Source organism: Anas acuta, chromosome 11, assembly GCF_963932015.1.
Source record: "Anas acuta chromosome 11, bAnaAcu1.1, whole genome shotgun sequence".
Lineage (NCBI taxonomy): Eukaryota > Metazoa > Chordata > Aves > Anseriformes > Anatidae > Anas > Anas acuta.
The window spans coordinates 6,033,940-6,054,225 of record NC_088989.1 but is presented as its reverse complement, the minus strand read 5'-3'; the positions used below and the strand labels follow the sequence as shown (position 1 = coordinate 6,054,225).

The 20,286-nt window shown below is 35.6% G+C and overlaps 1 protein-coding gene across 1 annotated transcript in view; it reads right to left on the bottom strand.

Annotated features, from left to right (window-relative positions):
• Positions 1-20,286, bottom strand: part of SUCLG2 (succinate-CoA ligase GDP-forming subunit beta) — a 110,973-nt gene that overhangs the window by 42,046 nt on the left and 48,641 nt on the right. Inside the window, exons 3-9 of the mRNA XM_068694233.1 lie at positions 18,384-18,483; positions 18,167-18,257; positions 12,170-12,322; positions 11,090-11,179; positions 8,119-8,215; positions 4,334-4,495; positions 3,117-3,259 (exon numbers count right to left, since the gene is read on the bottom strand). Coding sequence (XP_068550334.1) covers positions 3,117-3,259; positions 4,334-4,495; positions 8,119-8,215; positions 11,090-11,179; positions 12,170-12,322; positions 18,167-18,257; positions 18,384-18,483 — 836 coding nt within the window. The remainder of the gene's footprint in view (positions 1-3,116; positions 3,260-4,333; positions 4,496-8,118; positions 8,216-11,089; positions 11,180-12,169; positions 12,323-18,166; positions 18,258-18,383; positions 18,484-20,286) is intronic.

Sequence of the window (20,286 nt, the reverse complement as noted above, 5' to 3'; positions counted from 1 at the left end):
CATTTCCATCCAAAAGCCAGTGGGTAACCTTTTGCAACAAACTTTTTTCTTTTTTTTTTTTTTTTTTTAAAGAATTGTAGACACTGACATCAGCCAGATTGAACCAACAGCAAACTATCAAACATCTTCAGTTTTCTCATAAATGCTATCTCCTAGCTTTACTAAATGAAATCATGGCATATCTGTATTTTATTATTATTATTATTATTTTACTTTATAAAGTCTATTTTGTATTAAGGAGAAATAGAGAGAGAGAGAGAGAGAGAGAGAGAGAGAAAGAAATCTATTTCAAAGTGCAGCAGTTGAACATTTCCTTCTGGAAGTTGTCTTCTCTTGCAACATCCTTAATTCTGCCAGTGCCATATTTCAGTGGAACTAGAATCAGTGCTGCAGACTGGTAGCTTGTTTACTCACCCCTCAGAGGCTCCATGTTTTTGGGGACATTGACAACAATTAATTGGCTTCAGAGTTCCCCAGAGTAAGTTTTTGTATTCTCAAATAAAGTGGGAATCAGGTTACAGGTCACAGGGAAATTACTGACCAGATACAAATTGTGAATGCGACATTAGACAACATAGCAATTAGATGGACTTACGGGACTGAAAACCTAGCATTAGTTAAGAAAAGAGAGGATTCATTCAATTATCTTATGTAACTAATGGACACAGTACGTGGAAAGAGGAAATAACGGACATTTATCATGTTTTCTGAGCAGAACAAAACAAAACATAGAATGCTTGTTTTTTAATAGTTTGTAAACATACATTAACATTCAACTGCAGAGCAGTAAGAAAAGCTATGAATGCTTTGATGTTAGCCGGGTACAACTGTCAGTGTTATTAGTCACCTATTACATACTGGGATATCAGCATACCTTCACGAATCCTAATTTCACTTTGTACATACTCTTCAACTACCATTAAGAGACACTTTTCACCTGAAGTCAAGTGCAACTGAAACTGTATAGCTGATGATCACAGTGACATAAAATAAGGGAAAAGGTGCTTGAATTGAAAGGGCTGATGACAACCACTTCAGAAATGACTTTTTTAAACCTGGCAAGCCTCTCAGCAATAAGAGCTGTGGTATGACTGGACATGTCCAGAGCTAGACTCAGAATAACTAGTTAATAACTTGAAAATGGACAATGGCAATAAATCTCCACAAAAATGCAGTGTCTGCAGCTGACAACGCTGTCACTTGTGTACGCACATCCCAGTTTGCTGTGAGCTACATTCCTAGAGCAGAAAGCTTTCAGAAGCACCCTCCTTCCCCTGCACCACTCCAAATAGCAGAGTCCAGTGGGACTCTCAGCAATCATCCTCACCCTTCATCCTGGAGCGCAATAGAGAGAACAAACAGAAAAGAAATGCAACAGGGCTGTTCTGTGATTTTTTTCCTGTGTAGAAAAGGTGTGAAAAAAAAACAACACACACCACAATCAGAAAAGGCATTCAAAAGGAAGAGAGAGGAGGCAACAAATGAATGAGGAATGAGTTATGATGCATTTAGGCTAAGCCTTCTACATTTTGGGCCAGTCATAAAGCCAGGAATGGCGTAACTATAGCTGGCTATATAGACACAAGCATAAGTGACTATTTCAGGTCTTTTCCATTCTACCTTTTGCTTTGCCCCCACTGTCCCAACTAGCACAGCTTCACTATTTCTAGTTAAAGCTGCTAATGTTAAATAGGAGAATATAGAAGGAGGAGGATGCATTCACAAGTCAAATGTTGGATATGTAGACATCATATAGCTGAGAGCTACTGAAATGTCCTTTTTTCTTTTTAAGATTGTTTAAACTCAATTTTCTTCAGCAAAATTAATACCTGCTGTTTGTGCTGTAGCAGACAAAAAACTTGTTTAGCATAGTGATAATCATCAGCTAAGTTGTGTATCTAAGACTTTACCACACCTGCTTCTCCACCACTAATACAGGTTTCAGAACTAAATTACATCTCAGCCAAACCTTGATTATCATACCAAGCATGCAGTGCAGAACTCACACAAATGAACACAAGTGTCTGCTAGCATTAGACAGTGAAGGTGTCTATTGTATTATATATTCCTTGCAAGAAATAAATCCTTCCTATATTCCATATAACTACCATATATTCCAGAACGTATCTCAAGTCCACTGATGCAGTTTTCATACAAAGGTGGTACTTAGATGAGTTTATATTATACATACATTAAAATTAAGGAGAGGGGATGGAAGCACAAGAAAAAAAAATAAAAAGACAGAGATCCACAAGAATATAAAATGTTGAAATTAGGACTTCACTAGAGATGCTTAGGTACAGGAGATGGATAAGATGACCAAAGCCCTTTGACAGATTTTCATTAGTAAAAGAAAAATCTATGGCAACTTCGGTCCCAGCTACACAAAAGCATAACTCCACGTCGGCAAGGCTGGTCAGCTGGCACCACTCCAGTGCCTACGCCTGATCAATATTCTCTCAGTAGCTATTCTGGTTCTGTCTGCAAACATGGGCCAATGACCTCAGCACACTAACATGCATCTCTAGAAACAACTACGCTCATCACACACAGGCTCAAGCCTTCTCCTGTTCAAGAAAAGAGAAACTGCACCTCCATCTGCAAAAGAAACAGTGCACCAGGATAGGATAGCAGCCTGTGAATGTTAATTAAACACTGAATATCCTGTAGTATAGAATCAGATATTGTAGAAACCTCAAGGAATTAATGTTTTTCTTAACTCAAATTTTCCTTCTCACTTACTGTGGCACTCCACTGTTAGGAATTACATTTTAAGCATCTATGTATCCTCACAAATTCCCCTTAAGGAGTCAGATGCACAGAGGTCAGCACTGCAATGCCCAACGATACCACACCTGCATTTCTTTGTTGAACTACCTTGAAAAAGTGCCCGCTCAAGGCTGACTAGCAAATCCACATGTGGATTAGGAACTGAAAAGTCGATCCATTGGCTCAGTTAAATCATTTTCTTTTCCAACAGTTCCTTTAATAACTCATCCTCTACCTTTACACTGTTAGCTGTATTTTCAGCATACTGTATACATAGATCTATAACACAACTGTATTGCACAGGGAAGCTCCCTGTCCTAAACCAATTTATTTTATTATTATTTTACCTTTGGATCAGCAGTCAGCAGTTTGAATGCTTGATACACCTGTGCTTCTTTCACACCTCCACCAAGATCCAAGAAGTTGGCTGGCTTTCCACCGTTCAAGGATATTATATCACAAGTTGCCATTGCAAGACCAGCTCCATTCACTGCAATTGGAAACATCTGATTTGTGAAAAGGATTAAAAACATAACAGAGCAACCAAAATAATAAGACCCAAAATGTTACGCAAATATTTCTCAATAGTTCAGTGCCTATTCAAGGATATCCATCGCAATACATAGTTTAAAATCAGTTGCATACACACCAAGCATTTAGAATTCGTTATGGTTGTATCAGTTTTAGGACTTATAAATGCACCTTCCACTAGGTACATTTGAGCACTGCAATGGAAGCTGGAGAAATACAAAAACTTCTGTTTAAAAAAAAAAAAAAAAAAAGGAGAAACTTCTGGAAACAGTGATCCCATCACGAGTTCCCCTCTGTCTGTTGTGATAACAATAGATCAAGCTTTGTATTACTGTAAAACAGACAACTAAATTCTGGGGACAAGTATCAGGCACTCCTAAAACTGCCTTCTGTTTTGTGTTTGCGCCAGTCTAAAAGGATCTTCTAGATTCGTGGTTGGAGTACATATTTAAGCAGCGTGAACTCCAGACATTTTCTAAAACAAGTCATGTTTTTGTTGTCTCTTCTAAACAGAAGATTAATTCCTATCTTACAGAAAAATAAAACAGTAAATGTTATTTTCCTTTTAATAACCAAGCAGCTTTTTCAGAAACTTCTCTTAAACAGAAATGAAGTTTGATATTTATTTGTAAGAGGGAATACCTTGTTTTTACACACAAGCTTTCAAAGTGCCTTCTAAGTAACACAGACACATTTCTGAAAACTAATCAAATTTTAATGCCTTTTTGTGTTTTATTTACTGGAAAGATCAATTGAATCAGCTTAAAAGTTCAAAACATAGAAACCCCAAAGGCTCTCCATTCAGCCTGCCTTCTCTTTGACAACGCACATGCCCTGTCTGCCTGCTGCAGCCTTTACCACATCTTCAACACAATTTCAGTTTCAGTCCTGCAAGAACTTGTGGAAGGGCAGACAGCCTCAACAAAATAAACTGGTATCACAGGTGGATTGAATGTCAGAATTTAAACAAAGTCTATACATTGTACAAGCATGAATTGTCTTCAAATGTTTTTTTGGATTTATTTGTTCTTACCAAAGCAAGCAATATTTCCATCCAGTCCTATATATTTTAAGTCATATTTGGCAGCTTCATTCTCTATAGGCTCATTTTCAGACTTGTCATCCATGGCAAATATTTCTTTTTGCCTAAATTCTGCATTGTCATCAAAGTTTATCTTGGCATCAAAGCAAACCACTAAGGAAAAAAATATAAAAACATACAGGCATTTAGAAATTACAGTTAGACAGAGCTTCTGAAATATTACTGTTATTGCTGACTACTACAGGATGGAGGGGGAAAGAGGTCCTCAGGGTTTGATGATGAAGCTCCTGCACTGATTCCAGCACAAAAAGGGCAAGCTTTTCTTAAATCCTATTCTAAAAAAAAAAAAAAAAAGTAGAGCAAGTGTCTTCACACTACACAGCCATATGCCTTTGTCATGGGACAATCTTCTATGTTTGCTTTAAACAAAGTGCTCCTAAGTTATGAACACAGGTTTTATGAGCTGGATGGGTGGTCTGCAGGAATTTCATAAGACAATCTACTCTCAATATTTTGGAAAGTCAGCAAGTATAAAATATAACAGACTAGTAATGTTTGGTAACATGCACTCATATTTATAGGTAAGTAGTATAAAATTTTTCTCCTTAGACAGATTTTAAAATTTTAATATTATAAGCCATTCACACATTATTTCCCTAAAGATCTAAATTAAAACAACTTTAAAACAATATACGTTAAAAAAATATCAAAACATGATTTTTATGTCAACATCCATTATGGTTTCAAAAATAAGTTTAAAAATAGCTACACCTGGCTATAGTAAATAATAAATATCAAAGACTAGCTAGTAGGCATAATAATCATATAAAACCAAACAGTAATAGAAATGCATGTAGAGTAAACTGGTTATTTGCCTATTTACCAACTCATTATTTTTATGGGCTTGCATAAGCAAACATCTCATTAGATTAAAATGTTTTAAGTAAATATAAGACTATATACTTATCATTTTATATTTAAGTAATTTGGGTTGTACTAGATTCAGATAATTACTAACTGCAGCATAATTGATTTCTCAAAGCAAACCAGTCAGATCTAAATGCCTTTCAATGCTGCATCCAGAATCTAATCCAGCTTTCCTTTCTGTTGTACTTTGATTCGTATTGCTTTGAAATACATACATGTTATGTGTGCACCTACTCATAGGCACTGTACATACCTCTGCAATTAGAAGCCAATGACAAAAAGAAGAAAATTTGATACAGATACCCATCAATTAAAATAACTGAACACACAATCTTTAAGCATGCAAAAGACAGATACAGTCTCAATCATTGTTGTTTGTTTTGCTTTCCTTTCTTTTTAAATACCTTTGACTTGTAGCCAATACCAGATTAAATTAAAACAGGATCAAATTCAGTTTCAAGACTTCAGTTTTAGAAAACCATTCATGAGTTTTCACATATAATAAATCTCTATTGAAAGAGTCTAGATCTTGCCTTGCAACTCACTGTGTGGAAAACTGCCAAAACGAGAAATACCTTGCATCCAGTTTTTGTTAACAACAAACCAAGACCTGTACCACTTTTTCTCTTCAAGCTTTCAGTTCCTTACATTGCGAAAACAACTCAAAACTAGGGAAAAAATGCATTTTCAGAACCCTAAGTTTACCTTAGACATGAACATCCTCAATGACACAGTAATAGAATCTCATTTCTACAGAACATTCATCTTTAACAAAGACCATGCTGTACAAAGCAGCAGAAAAAACACCTAGTAATACTTATCAAACCATTTTCACCATCAAAAGCACATTGTTACATGCATGATAGATTTTACAAATGAATTTTTCTTCTGAACAAATATCAAAGAAAGCTCCAACACATATTCATGGAGTATTTCTGTTGGTTTTGTTAGCAGTGTAGGATTTATGTCATCTACCAATTCAATAGCTTACGCTGAGAACAAACAAACCAAAAAAAAAAAAACAACAAAGAAACTGGCAGTTACAGGCTTTTGACCCGAGAGTGTTAACAAAAGGAATCTGAGACGGAATTAAACAAAAGGAAATACATAAGACAATGCATTTTCTAATGGAAATTCACACAAGTGAAAAACAGAAAGCACAGCAAGAAATAAATCCATCTTAACCATTACTTTGACAGGAATAATGGTCTTTGTATAGACTTATTTTATCATTAGAAATAACTGCATTAAGCTACTGAAATGTTCTCCCATTTGTTTTATCTTTATGCTGCTTTAGGACACTTCAAATGGAGAAACTGCTAGCAAAAAAAAAAAAAGCATGCAGGATGCTATCTGTGTATGTCTGCCAGTAAGATGGCTTTCACAGCTTGAAACCTTCTCTGTTTCTGCTCCTCAGCTTCCTGGATGCAGAACACATGGGAAGAATCCTTGTAGAAAAGGATGAAAGGAGCATAAAAACTCTCACCATCATCCTTCAAATTATGCCCTGCTTAATATCAATAGCCATTCAAGAAAAGCTAATTTGGCAACTTAACCAAATCAGTTTACTTTTTCCACAGTGCTGCCTCAAGCAAGGGTTCAAATTTACTGTCACTGTGGTCCTGTACATCACCTTTTAGGACCAAAAGTTGTTTTTTTTTTTTTTCCTCTCATTGCTAACCATTCCTTCCTTCACTTGCCCTACCTACTAGTCTACCAATTTCCCTTCTGTGTTGGCCAGACCTGTCCTCAATGATTTGTTTTGAATTGATCATCATCACCTGCATGAATATTCCAGAAATTTTGGAGAACCTATTTTAAAGGTCTCATTCATCCGCAAACATAAAAGTAAGTATCATGTGTTGCACTTGAAAATTCAGACTATTAATTTTACAAGGCATTACGTCATTGTTGTGCTTTAACTTCACTGCACAACACATGGAAATGTCCTTCTCATCTCATTCCCTACTGGTTCTACCAAGGCTAATGGATCTACATAGACAGCAGGGAAAAAAAAACAACACAACCTATTGGGTTCTGAAGGCAAGTTTTTCCATTTCTGTTTAAAATGCAGCCTCTATAATAGAACTGTACTGGTCAACAGCAGGGCTTTTTGTTTGTCCCCCAGTACATGTTTCACAAATTGGATAAGAACCACTGAAGTTAGAATTAGCTGGTGAGAATTTGACTCTCATTTATTAAGCTGAGTGAGGTTTACAATGCAGAAACTATTGATTCAATGTGCACATTAATATGGTGCCTCAAATGAGCAGCGAGTGCTGCCTAGTTTTTGGAAAACTAACTAGCAGAACAATGTAAGTGCTAAATAAAATTCCTTTTATTTACCCTATACATTCTTGGACCTGTATTCACGGTAGAAACAGATCAATCAACCTTTTTTCTTCCCAAAGCATGTAGCCAAGTGTCAGTTCCAGTTGGAATTTCTCCTGTGCTCTGGTATGTTGCAGAGTCATAGGTAACTTTAAATCATGAGTGCGTGTGTTTACAAACAAATTTATTTCTCCACAATCTCAATAATTCTAGCAGCATTAACAATAAAATAAAATAAAAATAATAAGAAAAAACAACTTCATACAAATAGAGCAGAGAATGTTGCTGTTTCTCACCACGCATAACATGTAGAAGCTGATACTTCCAGTATTTGGATGAAATAACAAAAGGTATTGAAATGTAAAATCTGCCGTGGGAATATTTATGAATATTGCTTAAATTACATTACAAAATGAAATTAATGCAAAGCTGCTGCTACAGCCTTTCATGCAATTTAATTTATAGTTTGCATAAATAAAGGAAACAAATGAATGCATTATAACTCTTTAATTTCTTACCTTGCCCTTCTGGAGTTTCACCAAAGGGATTCACTTCAACCTGAGTGGCATCAATTTTCAAGAAAAGATTATACAGCTTCTTAATTTGATCTGCTGCCTAAATTTGATCAAGAGATTTACAGTTACCACACAGAAAAAATAAAAGTTTATGTTTTCAAGGCAAAGGTAAACCATTATTGATTATTGTTAATGTATTAAATTGCACTAGCTCTACATAATTACAGCTTTTATTTCTGTTTTCTTAATCATATTTACATACTATCTAAAATAGCTATAATATGGCAATATGATACTGCATAACATTTAGTAAGCACTCATTTAAAGAGTGCATGAACTGGAGATTTTCTACAAAATAAACAGCACAATTACTACAGACAACTTTAATTTTAAAAGTGCCTAACAGTTCATAATGACACGTTCTCCAATATGCTGAGATCTAAGTTGCATACACATTAATCAGTCTAAACTCCAGAAACTACAAAGCTCTATGTACACACAACTGACTATAGAAAAAATATACACATTTCTCCTTCCTACGTCACTCCAGTGTTTTCTTAAAGAAATTGCGTCAGAAGCATGCTCATTTATTCCCTAAAGTATACTCTTGCATGTTCCTTATTGCTCCTCACCATCTCTCTCCCAGTGACTGGTTTGGGGCCAAAGTATTGTGACTGACTATAAACGTCCAAATCATTTGTTCATATGACATTCTTCCATTAAAAGAACAGTTTAGCCTTCAACAACAGCAACATGAACTTGCATTAAAAAAATATCTCTTTGGTTCATTACACAGTGACAAGCTATTTGCTGAAATGAGTTTGCAGATGAAGAAGTATCCTAATAAAGAACCCTTCAAATTTGTTCCTTCATTACTGATCATTTAACTGAAGTATACAAACTAGAAGTATTTGCGACTTTTCATACAAGCAAAGTGAATGAGAATAAAAACCGCAAGTCAGTTTTCTCCCACAACTTCATGCCTAAGAGAAAACAATATGATTGAAAAGACTCAACCCCAATGCAGCACTACATCAGGAAGGACATGACTGGCAGGTTGAGGAATGTCCCTACTCCCTTCAACTCAGCGATGACAAGGCTGCACCTGGAGTCCTACATCCAATTTTGGGTCCCACACTCCCAGGCAAAGAGAAGTGGACAAAGTGGACAGGGCTACATAGGGGGCTCCCCAAATGGCTCTGGGACTACAACACAGGACCCACAATGAGAGGCTGAGGGAGCTGGGCTTGCATATTCTGATGAAGAAGATGCAACAGCAGCCTAGAACTATGGTGAAGAGCAGTTACAAAGATGAGGAACTGAACTCTTCTCACTGGAGGCAGACAGTACAAAAAAGACAATGCTCACATGCTGTGGGTTGGGGAGGTTCAAACTGAACATTAGAAAAACACACCTTTTTCACTAGGCAGGTTCTGCAACATGGGAGAAGGTCGACCAGTGTGGTCAGGGAACATCTGTCTTGGAGGCTTTCAGGGCTTGGCTAGACAAAGTCACAGCTGATGAGATCTTATGTTTGCAATGGCCCCAGTTTGAGCTGGAGACTGCACCAGCTGACCTCCAGAGGTCCCTTCTGACCAACACGCCTAAGACTCTTTTCAAAGAGTTATACTTTGGAAGCAGCATACAAATTGCTTATGAAGTCTTCCCTGCTGAAAAGTTATTATCAGCTCAAGCATTCTCAGTGGTTTTGACTTTAAAAATTTATCAGAGTTATAAACCTGTACCCACCAAGGCAGCAGTTTCCTTGGCACGGACAGTCCAGTTGACAAACTATCCTAATACCACATTGGTAAGGCTATCACAGTTATGCTAGGGACAAAGTCCCACCATGCATCCCACAGAGAATCTGGGCAACCTGAAAAACTGTTGCTGCCCCAGCATGCTGTTGTAATTTCAGCAGATCACCAAAATCACTTAAGTTTTATTACAGGCTGGTCTATCTTTCAGCACCGCTCTGAATCAGGCAGCCTAATGTCACCATTGCCCTTTCTCAAGCCTCTTCAAGGCAAAGCATAAAATCCCAGCCATGGAGTACTGAATACATAAGCAAATACTAGAATTCATCTGAATAAAAACTACATCCCTATGATTCAGTGAATTCCTTTGAGGAGCTGATAGCATAAGGAAAGAAATGCACGCACTGCAGTATTATTTAAATGTATTGTTGAAAAGTCCATGTATAGTTGTTAATAATTAAGTACCAGAACTCTTCAAGGGTTGAAAGGTTCTACAAAATCATTTCTCCTCATTAAATATACAGCTAACTCTTCAAATGTGTGTTAATCAACTTAATGATTATGCATTTGTTAATTGCGCAGTTGGGATAGAAAATAATTAAAACTGCTGAATTAAAAATAAAGGAATTCTACAAAAATGACAGTTTGATACTATGGAAAAAAAAAGGCAAAAGTAGCTAAATATTGTATCTGTTTTCCAGTTATCTGAGTTAAATTAAACAACTTTTTTTTCTCTGCAGAATTATTCATAAATGCAAAATACCTTGCATACTTATGTTCTATGTGGAATTCCAATATATATAAGAGATACTGAAAAGATAAGCTGGTAGCCTTTTGGTTTTATTTTGAGCTGAAGTAATAAAAAAGGCTTCAGTTACACAAAAAGATACACTTCCCCACGTTAAGGGCCAGATCTTCCAAAAAAAAAAGATGTACCCGTGTAATTCACTGTGTTCTACTGGAATTCCAATGAAATAAAACACTCCTATGTGGTATCAATTGCTTCAAATCCAAAGGACGTTTAGTTTGGAACAATAAGGTCCTTGATCAAATTGGTAAACCCTGATGACATTTATATCGGGGCAAGTTAGTATTTAAAATGTCAAAATGGTCTTGGTCTAATAAAAAATTAGCCTCTCATGTATGTTTGGGAAGCATTACCATACAGTTGAGCTAAAATGTCTTCAGTAAAAACTGAGGGAGTAGAGTCAAGTCACCTGCTGTTGTAAAGGTCCTTTGAAACCCAAATTTTTTGCCATCTGCAGTGCCTGACGATCTTGAATGCCTTCAAAAATATCTATTTCCTCCTGTAACAATAATATGAATATTTAGTTATATTTATGCAATCTGAATGGAGATTTTTAACTTCAAAAGGAAAACACTTAGTATATATTTGCAAATTAGTAATTAAAATATGGCTGTTTGCCAAAGTTTCTCTGAGACTGAGGCTATAGCAGCTGCCTATAGGGTATGTTATAATTACCACACTATCTATGAAACAGTCCTTCCAAAAAATATATAATTCTTCAGGGTGGCATGCTGACAAGACAATGTGACACCAGTTTTCACTTTTAATTACTGTACAGATGGCGTTGACGAATATTTAGTCTGTTAATTTTTATGACATCTCCTGGAATATTTTCAAAGCAATGGTGTCACTGCCCAATAACACTGTGAAGTTTATATAATTTTAAAATGCACATTAAATATTTTTATATTTTTTGAATAATTGCACTTGTTTGTATCAATTATTTTCCCAGATGAATAGCTTGAGTACTCATTACCATGCCACAGTAAGACAAAAAGCAAAAACTTAAATGTAGTCATTATTAAGAAAGCAAATGTAACAGCTGTATTTCAGATGCAAAAGTCAACCAGGTACTAAGAAATAATTAATAACTACGTCAATTAGAAAAAAAAAAAAAACAGAAACATTAATCACATTGGCAGTGACTCACTTGTCAAAGATCTGTGTACCTTCCACAAAGTAACACACCAGACCACTCATAAAAACATGTCATACGTTAAATTCAACATAACACATTAATAGCCAAATATAAGCTCTTTCTAACCAAGCTGCAGATACACATACTGACAAAATCAGGTGTTATACACAGTTTTATCATTTACTAGATGATAGGTCTGGACTCTTATTTAGATTAACACACTTCCTGTGGTTCTTGCTATCTTCTTTCTGCACACAGAATTAAGGTAAATGGAAAAAGAAGGAAAAATTGCATATAATATTTTCGATAACTGATAAGGAAAATGTTGAATCTTAAACATTATTTCAATACCTTAAAGATAAGTTCTGGGCTAGTAACTGCAACTTCTTCTATGTCAACACCACCCTGTGGACTGCCAACCATAACAGGTCCATTGCAGGCTCTGTCCATCAAAATTGCAAAGTATGTTTCCCTTGAAATATTCAGTGCTTCTGCAACCATCACCTAAAAATCAATACAGGGGAAAAGAAAACAGCAACATTTCTGACTGATCCATCTAGCTGGTTACACCTAATCTGAACACAGCTTTAGTTCCTTGATATGTCAATGCGCTAAAATCTTTTGCAATGTAATAGCAAGTACAAATTAACAGAACCAGTAAGAGAGTATTTCCATCTGCTGTGATCAAGCACAGAACATTGTGGCTCATGTTTTCTTCTATGCCTTAAAAAGCACCAGTTTGATACTTACTCTCCTGAAAAGAAACAATCGTTCCATTGCTTTTACAAGATAACATAACCCAGTGATTTTTTTTTCAATAAATCTCGTCTCCCTAAATGAGAGACTCCCCTGATGCTGCTATTCTCATATTCAATAAACACTGTAAACCAGGAACCTAGTGCTGATTTTTCCAAGAAGAGAATCATAGCTGCTGCAAAGACAACCTCCACAACACCTTTTCATTCCCAAAAAGCACTTTAACATGTGGCCCCCTGAAAAATCAGAGTCACAAGGGACTGGTCTTGCAAATCACATACATGTAAGGGTGTTATGTTGGCTTTCTGATGCATCCCATAGGTAGTGGCACTCCTCACCAGCAAAGTCTCTCTTAAACTCTCTACCTCCTTCTCACAGAAGGCCACCTCCTACACTTAAAGTCTTAGCACTGTATTCCTGCCCTGCCTAAATATTTCTTAAAGAAATGAGGATACAGCTAATTCTGCCATCCAGCTTTGTACTTTCACTTTAGTGACAAGCAGATGTGCACCCTCAGATATTGGCACGATCTAAAAACACAGGAATTTGTTTTTCCAAAAAGCTACTCATTTTTCTGTATCACTATAAACTACAGAGCCATTTTGTACCAATATCTGACAGATACTTCTGCATGTAACAAAAAAAATATTCAAGTCCTACATGTTTTGAATCTATAAGTACTCACAAGAATGAGGGGGAATGGCCCATGTAAATTCTTCATTACAGTTTTTTCTCTCCTCCCAAAAATATGCCAAAAGTCAAAGGCCTTTCCATTTAAGTATTACAGTAACTATGCTCTCCTCTTTATCTGAACTGTGATTTTTGCAGTAGTTTAACAATAACTGTGAAAGCAATTTCAGAAACTACGTAGTTTTATTGTTGGAAAAGGACTCAAAAAATTGTAGGTTTGATGGAAGAATACCAAATTTTCCCAAATGTTCTTCATTTTAAAAAACATCTGCATATGATCGCTACTAATTGCTCTTTACACTCGTAACAGGTGCCATAATCTCAGGTGCAAAGACTGTAGCTCTGCTATGCACTGCTAGAGCTCTGTTCTAAGACAACAGTTTTGCTTTTCAACCTGGAAGCTGAGCAGTCACATCTGCACTTTAATTTGCACCACGGCTTCTCCCTCTGACAACCAATCTCTTTAAGCATCATTTCATATCTTTCAATGGAAGCAGCGGAAATAAGGAAAAAATATTTCTTAAGATTAATATAATTAAAAAGGAGTAAATGGCAATGTTTTTTTAATGTGGTCTGTTTATCAGGTGACAGTTCTGAAAAATGATGGTAGGCAAAGATCATCACTCTGAATGAAAGATAAGGTGAAATTCATTCTATCAGTCAGCAGTTCAAACTCCGGAGATGTAAGAGGCATGCACACACCTGCAGTCTTAAAACTCTGCCTACCCAGCAAGATGTGTTCCATCAAGTAAGTATTTCTGGGGTTTTCATAGTTCAAGGACTATAAACAAGAAAGATGCACTATACTTTCACCCAAGTCGCTTTTTTGACGTTCTACTCCTGAGTACATAAGAAATAATGTACTTACCTTCTGCCAGGTTGTACATCTCAACAGAATGGAAAAAAAAAGTAAGAGACAAGGAATTAAATGAAACTCTCTTGCTCTCAACGCAAGGAAAGATGCTATTTCTTTATTGTGTTTTGACTTGGAAAAGATACTCTTTATAGTAATTTTGCTTCTTTCTCCTTTTACCTTTCCTCATTCATGGAACATGGGGTAATGTAAAGAAATAGCTCAAACAAGCAACTGTTCAAAGCAAACTAAGGGAAACTAGGGGAAAGGAGACAACTAAGAAAACAGAAAACTACCATATCTCTTAAAAGCATCTGCCTATTTTAGACTACTATAATAGGGATGCTAAAAGCCCACTTCAGAAACATAGCTCAGCTACCTGCCACAATTCATCAAATTAAAAGCAAGGATATGGAAAGCATCCTTGAGTTGCTACAATTAGACCTTTTACCTGAGTGAATGGTTTCACCTTCGTACGTATCCTGCATCAATGCATCTGAAAAATGTGAGTTATTTGCTTTAGACTCAGGTCAAACAAAACCACCTGGTCCTACTGGAACTTGTCAGAGTTGTTCATTTTCCAGAGTGCTCAGGATGCAGGCCAGGCTTATGACGGGGATCAGCACAATGAGTCTTTAGGACTATGTTTGCAAGCACAGCAGGTGGAACATGTATTATTAAATTGGGTATCTTTTCCATTGCTGCTTCAGAGCCAAGTTTCTTCTTACCATTGCTAATTAACCATGCCAACATCACCAAATAGTTCTGTCTTACCTCACAAAACTACCACTAGTCTGTCTACTCTGTAATAGGCGATCTTATTGTAGTGTACAAATTGTTGTCAGATAGTGCAACATCTCTCTCCTCCCAGTGAAAACAGCTACCATCCTCCCTGCACCATCCTCCCTTTCTGCTGCAGAGCAAAAACAGGGAGACTGATGTTAAATATTATTTGATAAATGCTACCCATCATTCACTTGACAAAACTAAAGTAACTAAAGCGAACCCATAATGAACTGAGGTTGAAAAATGAAAAGGGTGCAAATAAATCTACAAACTTAACTTTTCTGATATTTTGTCTATTTGCTTATGACAAAGAAGTATCCAGTTTTGCACACTTGGTTTATATTTAAACTATCTAGCTTACCACATCAGGCTTATATTTAAAGCGCCCTGGGGAAAAAAAAAATTTCTTCAGAATTTCACGATAACTTCAAGCTTTCCTTCTTAAAAACGAATCGTTACTTAAAAGATTAAGTCACATCTAATTTCATAAGGATAACTATAACGGCTCTTTATACTGAATCAAATATTCAAAATGTTAATCGTTATTGCTTGGAGAGAAAACACAGGTAGCAAATTATCAGGTTGTCATGATTAGAGAAGACTGTCTTCTCAGATAACCAGGCTCTCCAAATTCCAAGCTGCCATAAGAGGATTTTATGTAAACTCACAAAATAGCTTACAAGTTATGAAGTAACTGAGGAGCCTGCTATTTATTTAAGAAACTGTCTAAAAAAGCACAAACACACTTTAAATTCTGCACAAGCTGAGAAAGCAATCTAAAAACTCAATTTTCTGTTCCATAATTACTCTAATTGTACGAAAATTCCATCTTTTCTCTTTCCTTACAAAAACATGTAAAAGGTGACTTCCATTCCCTGACTTGACACTAACTCATTGTTTGCCTTGAAGAAAGTGATTTAATAACTATTTTCCTTCTGAAAATAAATAAAAAGAAAAACCAAGTTTTACTATTTATTTACTTATTTTTAAACATAAGAATTCCCTCAGACTTTCAAAAACAGCCAAAAGTTCAAAAAATGTAAAAATATGCCTTTTCTTTTCAGGGTGAACTGCAATCTTCTTTAAGTACACGTAAACGTGCATTCTTACATATACACACAGAGTGAGCAAATGCCTTGAAACTGAACAAAATTGCCTTCTATTCTCAGCTTCCCTACTCCTCTAAGCAAATATGAAGAGTCTGTCTGGCATTTTCTGTGTGCTACTATCTGCCCTCTTCACTAAATGAGAGCCTAGACACAGCTAAACCCATTTTTATTCACATTTCTGTAGTTTGTGCCTTGACTAAAGTTTCAGTGTTTGGCACTGCAGTCTTGATACTGCAAACCTGAATGCCTCAAATCCTTTAACTATCTTCAAGATCCTAGAATGGGCTAAACTTGAGAAATATAGATGTTTTTAAAAGACACTTTTTTTCCTGGGGAATGGTCTTTTTGATGACACAGATGCATCACTTTATGCATCACTTTAAGCAGGTTTTCTTCAACTCTCTAACAAACAATGAGGATACCATTAACCAATCTGTTAGATATTTAATTACTTTAAAACAGGATATATGATCTTACCATAAATTACTAAGACTCAAGAACTTGACACCAAAATTATTTAGAACATACTGTTACCTTGTTACGTATCTGTGTGATAAACATATGAATTAGCCTATGACTTTTAAGAATTAACTGTAAAATCAGAATGTAATGTCTGACAATAGACGATTGATCAGCTTCTCTCAGTGAAAAGCATCATACAGATTTATCATGAATCCATGTTAAAATGCTTACAAACTATTTTTACAAAGTATTTCCTGCAAAGTTTTCATGCAACTTAAAGGAAAAAATATACTATCAAGGCTACTTTTCTGTGTCATCAAAATAAATCTCTTAAGTTCAGTAGCACAAACTTCACCTTATGCTTCATATATGCCCTTGCTGCTTACTCTTGAATGTTACTTATACAAGAAAGATGGGGATGGGAAGGAAAGCTATAAGTTAAATCTTCTATAGCTATTCTATACGTGACACAGAAGTCATCTTAATACAACTCCTTTAAATAATCTTACTCAAAAATTCCCAAGAGTCATACCTTTCTTTCATTTCTATCAATTTCAAAGAAAACTTGAAAGTTTCCTTTTCAGAACTGAACATATAAATGAATAGACTTGCACTCAGACAAAAGAGTGAAATTTCCTGTATTGATGCATTTTAAGTAGCTCAACTACAGGAAAAGAATAAAACCAAAGAATTTATAAAGGCAAGCTGCTTTTACAATACACAATTCTCAAAGCAGAGTGCCTTAATATTGGAAATGTATATCCTTTTTTATAACCTTACTGTTATCACAATCTCTGACAGACATGCCTTAATAGTAATACCGTTCCTTCTTTTTAATATCTAGTATTTCTTTTTAACAACACCTATCAGGAGTGATGGTAATTTGCTGTTCTTGCTCCCCAAGAGAAGAACCACCTGAGCACCTTTCTCCAGCCCTCATTATATAGATGCTTTCCAGACAAGTGTTCCCCTTCTATGTTAATACCAAGCTGTTCACAATATATTAAAAAGTGAACTGCAATTCCTTTCAGCTCATGCCAAATTATCTCTTGGCATCACATACAGTGTGGGTCTTGACTACGCACCTGTCTGAGGATCTTTGTTCAGACAAACAAAGCAAGAGATAAAAACATACATAGTAGGTAAGTAATTGCTAGGATTTCCTGACTTTGAGAATTGTACTAAGCTAGAAGTGAAAATTAATTACAACATACTAGCTCAACTCAACCATGACCATGCTCACATTTTACCATGCATCCACAACATGTTAAAATACTTTCAATCACGACCGTTTTATTTTTTATTTTTTAAATTGAGATCATTCTCATACAAAATCATCTGTCTCTATCTTTAACGAAGGTTTCCCAAAGTTATTCGTAAATGAATTAAAGATAATAATACTGCAAGTCATCATGTATATATTACTTCTCTTAGCAGACAGTCTATATGCATGTACAGCTATGCTATATAGAGTTCTGCTAGCATTTAGTATATATTTGATAAAGGATGAAGCTATGAGAAATTAGGTATGCTGAATTTTATAGACAAAGCATATGCATACAAAGATAAGAATCGTATGTATTTTTTTTCTTTCAACAACCAGATGAAAGAAATCTATGGCATATAGCACAGCATGTTAATACATGCTGTAGCTAAACACAGTTCTCAACTTTTAAGAGGCATATATCTTACCTTTTTCACTGTCACACCATCCTTTGGAGTTTGCTTTGTTGACAGATTGTACCCAATCATCTGTTGAGCAAGCTGTTCAACAGTCTTAGGGCTACAAACAAAGGAAAAAGGTTAGCCTATTGAAAGATATTAAAAGAAAGTCAAATAGCTATTGTAAACAGCTTAAATATTAAAACAAAATCAATTAATTCACACTTCTTCAATTTTAAAGACTTACTCTTTAGTTAGATGGACTCCTCCTTTCAATCCACTGTTGAAAATACCTTTTCCTCTCCCTCCAGCCAGAATCTGTGCCTTCAGAACAATTTCCTTTGCCTCTGTGAAAGAAACACAATGCTATTCTGTTGTCTGTCATTTATTGAGCTTGTTAGCTTAAATTTAAAAAGTATTTGCTGGTTAGATTGTTTAAAAAAAAAAAAAAAAAAAGGGAAGTTCGAAACTGGTGAGCAATAAAATGATAGTCAATTCACCATTTTATAAAGCAACATTGAAAAAAAATATGGAGATTAAAGGATAAATATATAGTAACTATCAGCTGGATAAATATGACATTATTTAGATAAAAATCATGCTATTCATACTACACAACCTGCATATCAAACTGTATGCTGATATGGTTTGTTGGCTTACACTCTGGCATGTTTTTTTTTTAAATCATGAATCAAACCATAATTTCTCTTGAATGCAGAATAAAAATTCTCATCAAGGAAAATACACTCCAGTCCTTGCTCTAAATACATGAAAGTAAGGCTGTGGATGTGGTTATAAAAGAAATTTTCATCCCCCTCACAACTGATGCTGGCATTACCAGGTAAATCCAGCAACGGAAAACTTGTTATCACATGCCCTTCAGATGAGAAAAGGTATCATTTGAAGCTTTGGCAATGTGAATGTAACAGTAACAAGTGCAGCAAGACAAAGTGAAAGAAGTAATTGCAGTGAAACACAGGTTCCAAACAAAAGAGATCTTCATATCCTTATCGAGTAAAATGGGGAAAACAAAAAAAATAAAACAAACAAAACCATCCATCATCTCTGCAGCTCCATGGATGCTTCTTGAACCACAAAGATCTTCCAGGTGGCTATAAGATGTTTATCAACAACGAATACTGTCAATTCTTACCGTAAAATTACTAGGTATTTTGCAAAGTCTGAGATCCTAAAATTAACATATCCTGTCCTAAATTAGTCATGGCCTAAAGGATACAATTGTTGTTTTGTGACTGAGTCAATACCCTCTGAATTCTGTGGGGTTCTCTGACTTTACTGATATTTGGATGAGGTCACCTCTTGAATCAAAAGAGTCGATGCAAGTATCCAAGAAAACAGAACAATTTGTTATTAAATTGACAGACTTAGTGCTTAAGTGGCATAGAGGATATATAGATACTTACAGTCAAGCAGACAAAGGCTTTCTAGTTTTGTGTTACATATAAATATTTTACAGATGACTGAATACACTTTTGGATATGAGATCATTTTTGGTGAAGCTCAGTTTCTAACACAGCATCATTTCAAAGTTTGAGGATAATACATTTCAGCAACAAGAAAGCAAGCTGTATATTAGGACAGCAAAAAAATACTATAAAATACATATCTTCTAATTTCCACATTAAGACAGAAATGTATTTTTAACATAGCTATTGGAGGTACTGTACCAGGAGATGCCCGATTCCCAAGCTTCTCAAGACAAAATCCCTCCAGATGTTAATCCATTCAGTAAAACCTGACATACATCACTCTGAAACTTAAAAGCATTCACCTTGAAAATATTTCATGCATTCCAATATATTCATGTTCTGAGCTCCCTATTATTCATGCCACTCCAAGGCAGATAACAAGGAAATTTAAATGCAACAAAAAGTTTTATATCAAGTATTTTATAAGCACACAAATTATTAAGATGAATTAAAAGTATAAATCACTTCCCAAGCTGCAGAAGCAAACCCTAAAATCCCAATAGCTGCTGTGATAAAGAATCTAATATAGTATCATTAATAGATGCTGCAAGCATTTAATTAGATCTGTTTAGGTGTCAACCATCCCAACAGTGCTTTGGGATGAGTTTTGGTTGTCAGTGGTATGTGATGTCAGCTGAGGCAATGATCATTGCCCTCTGT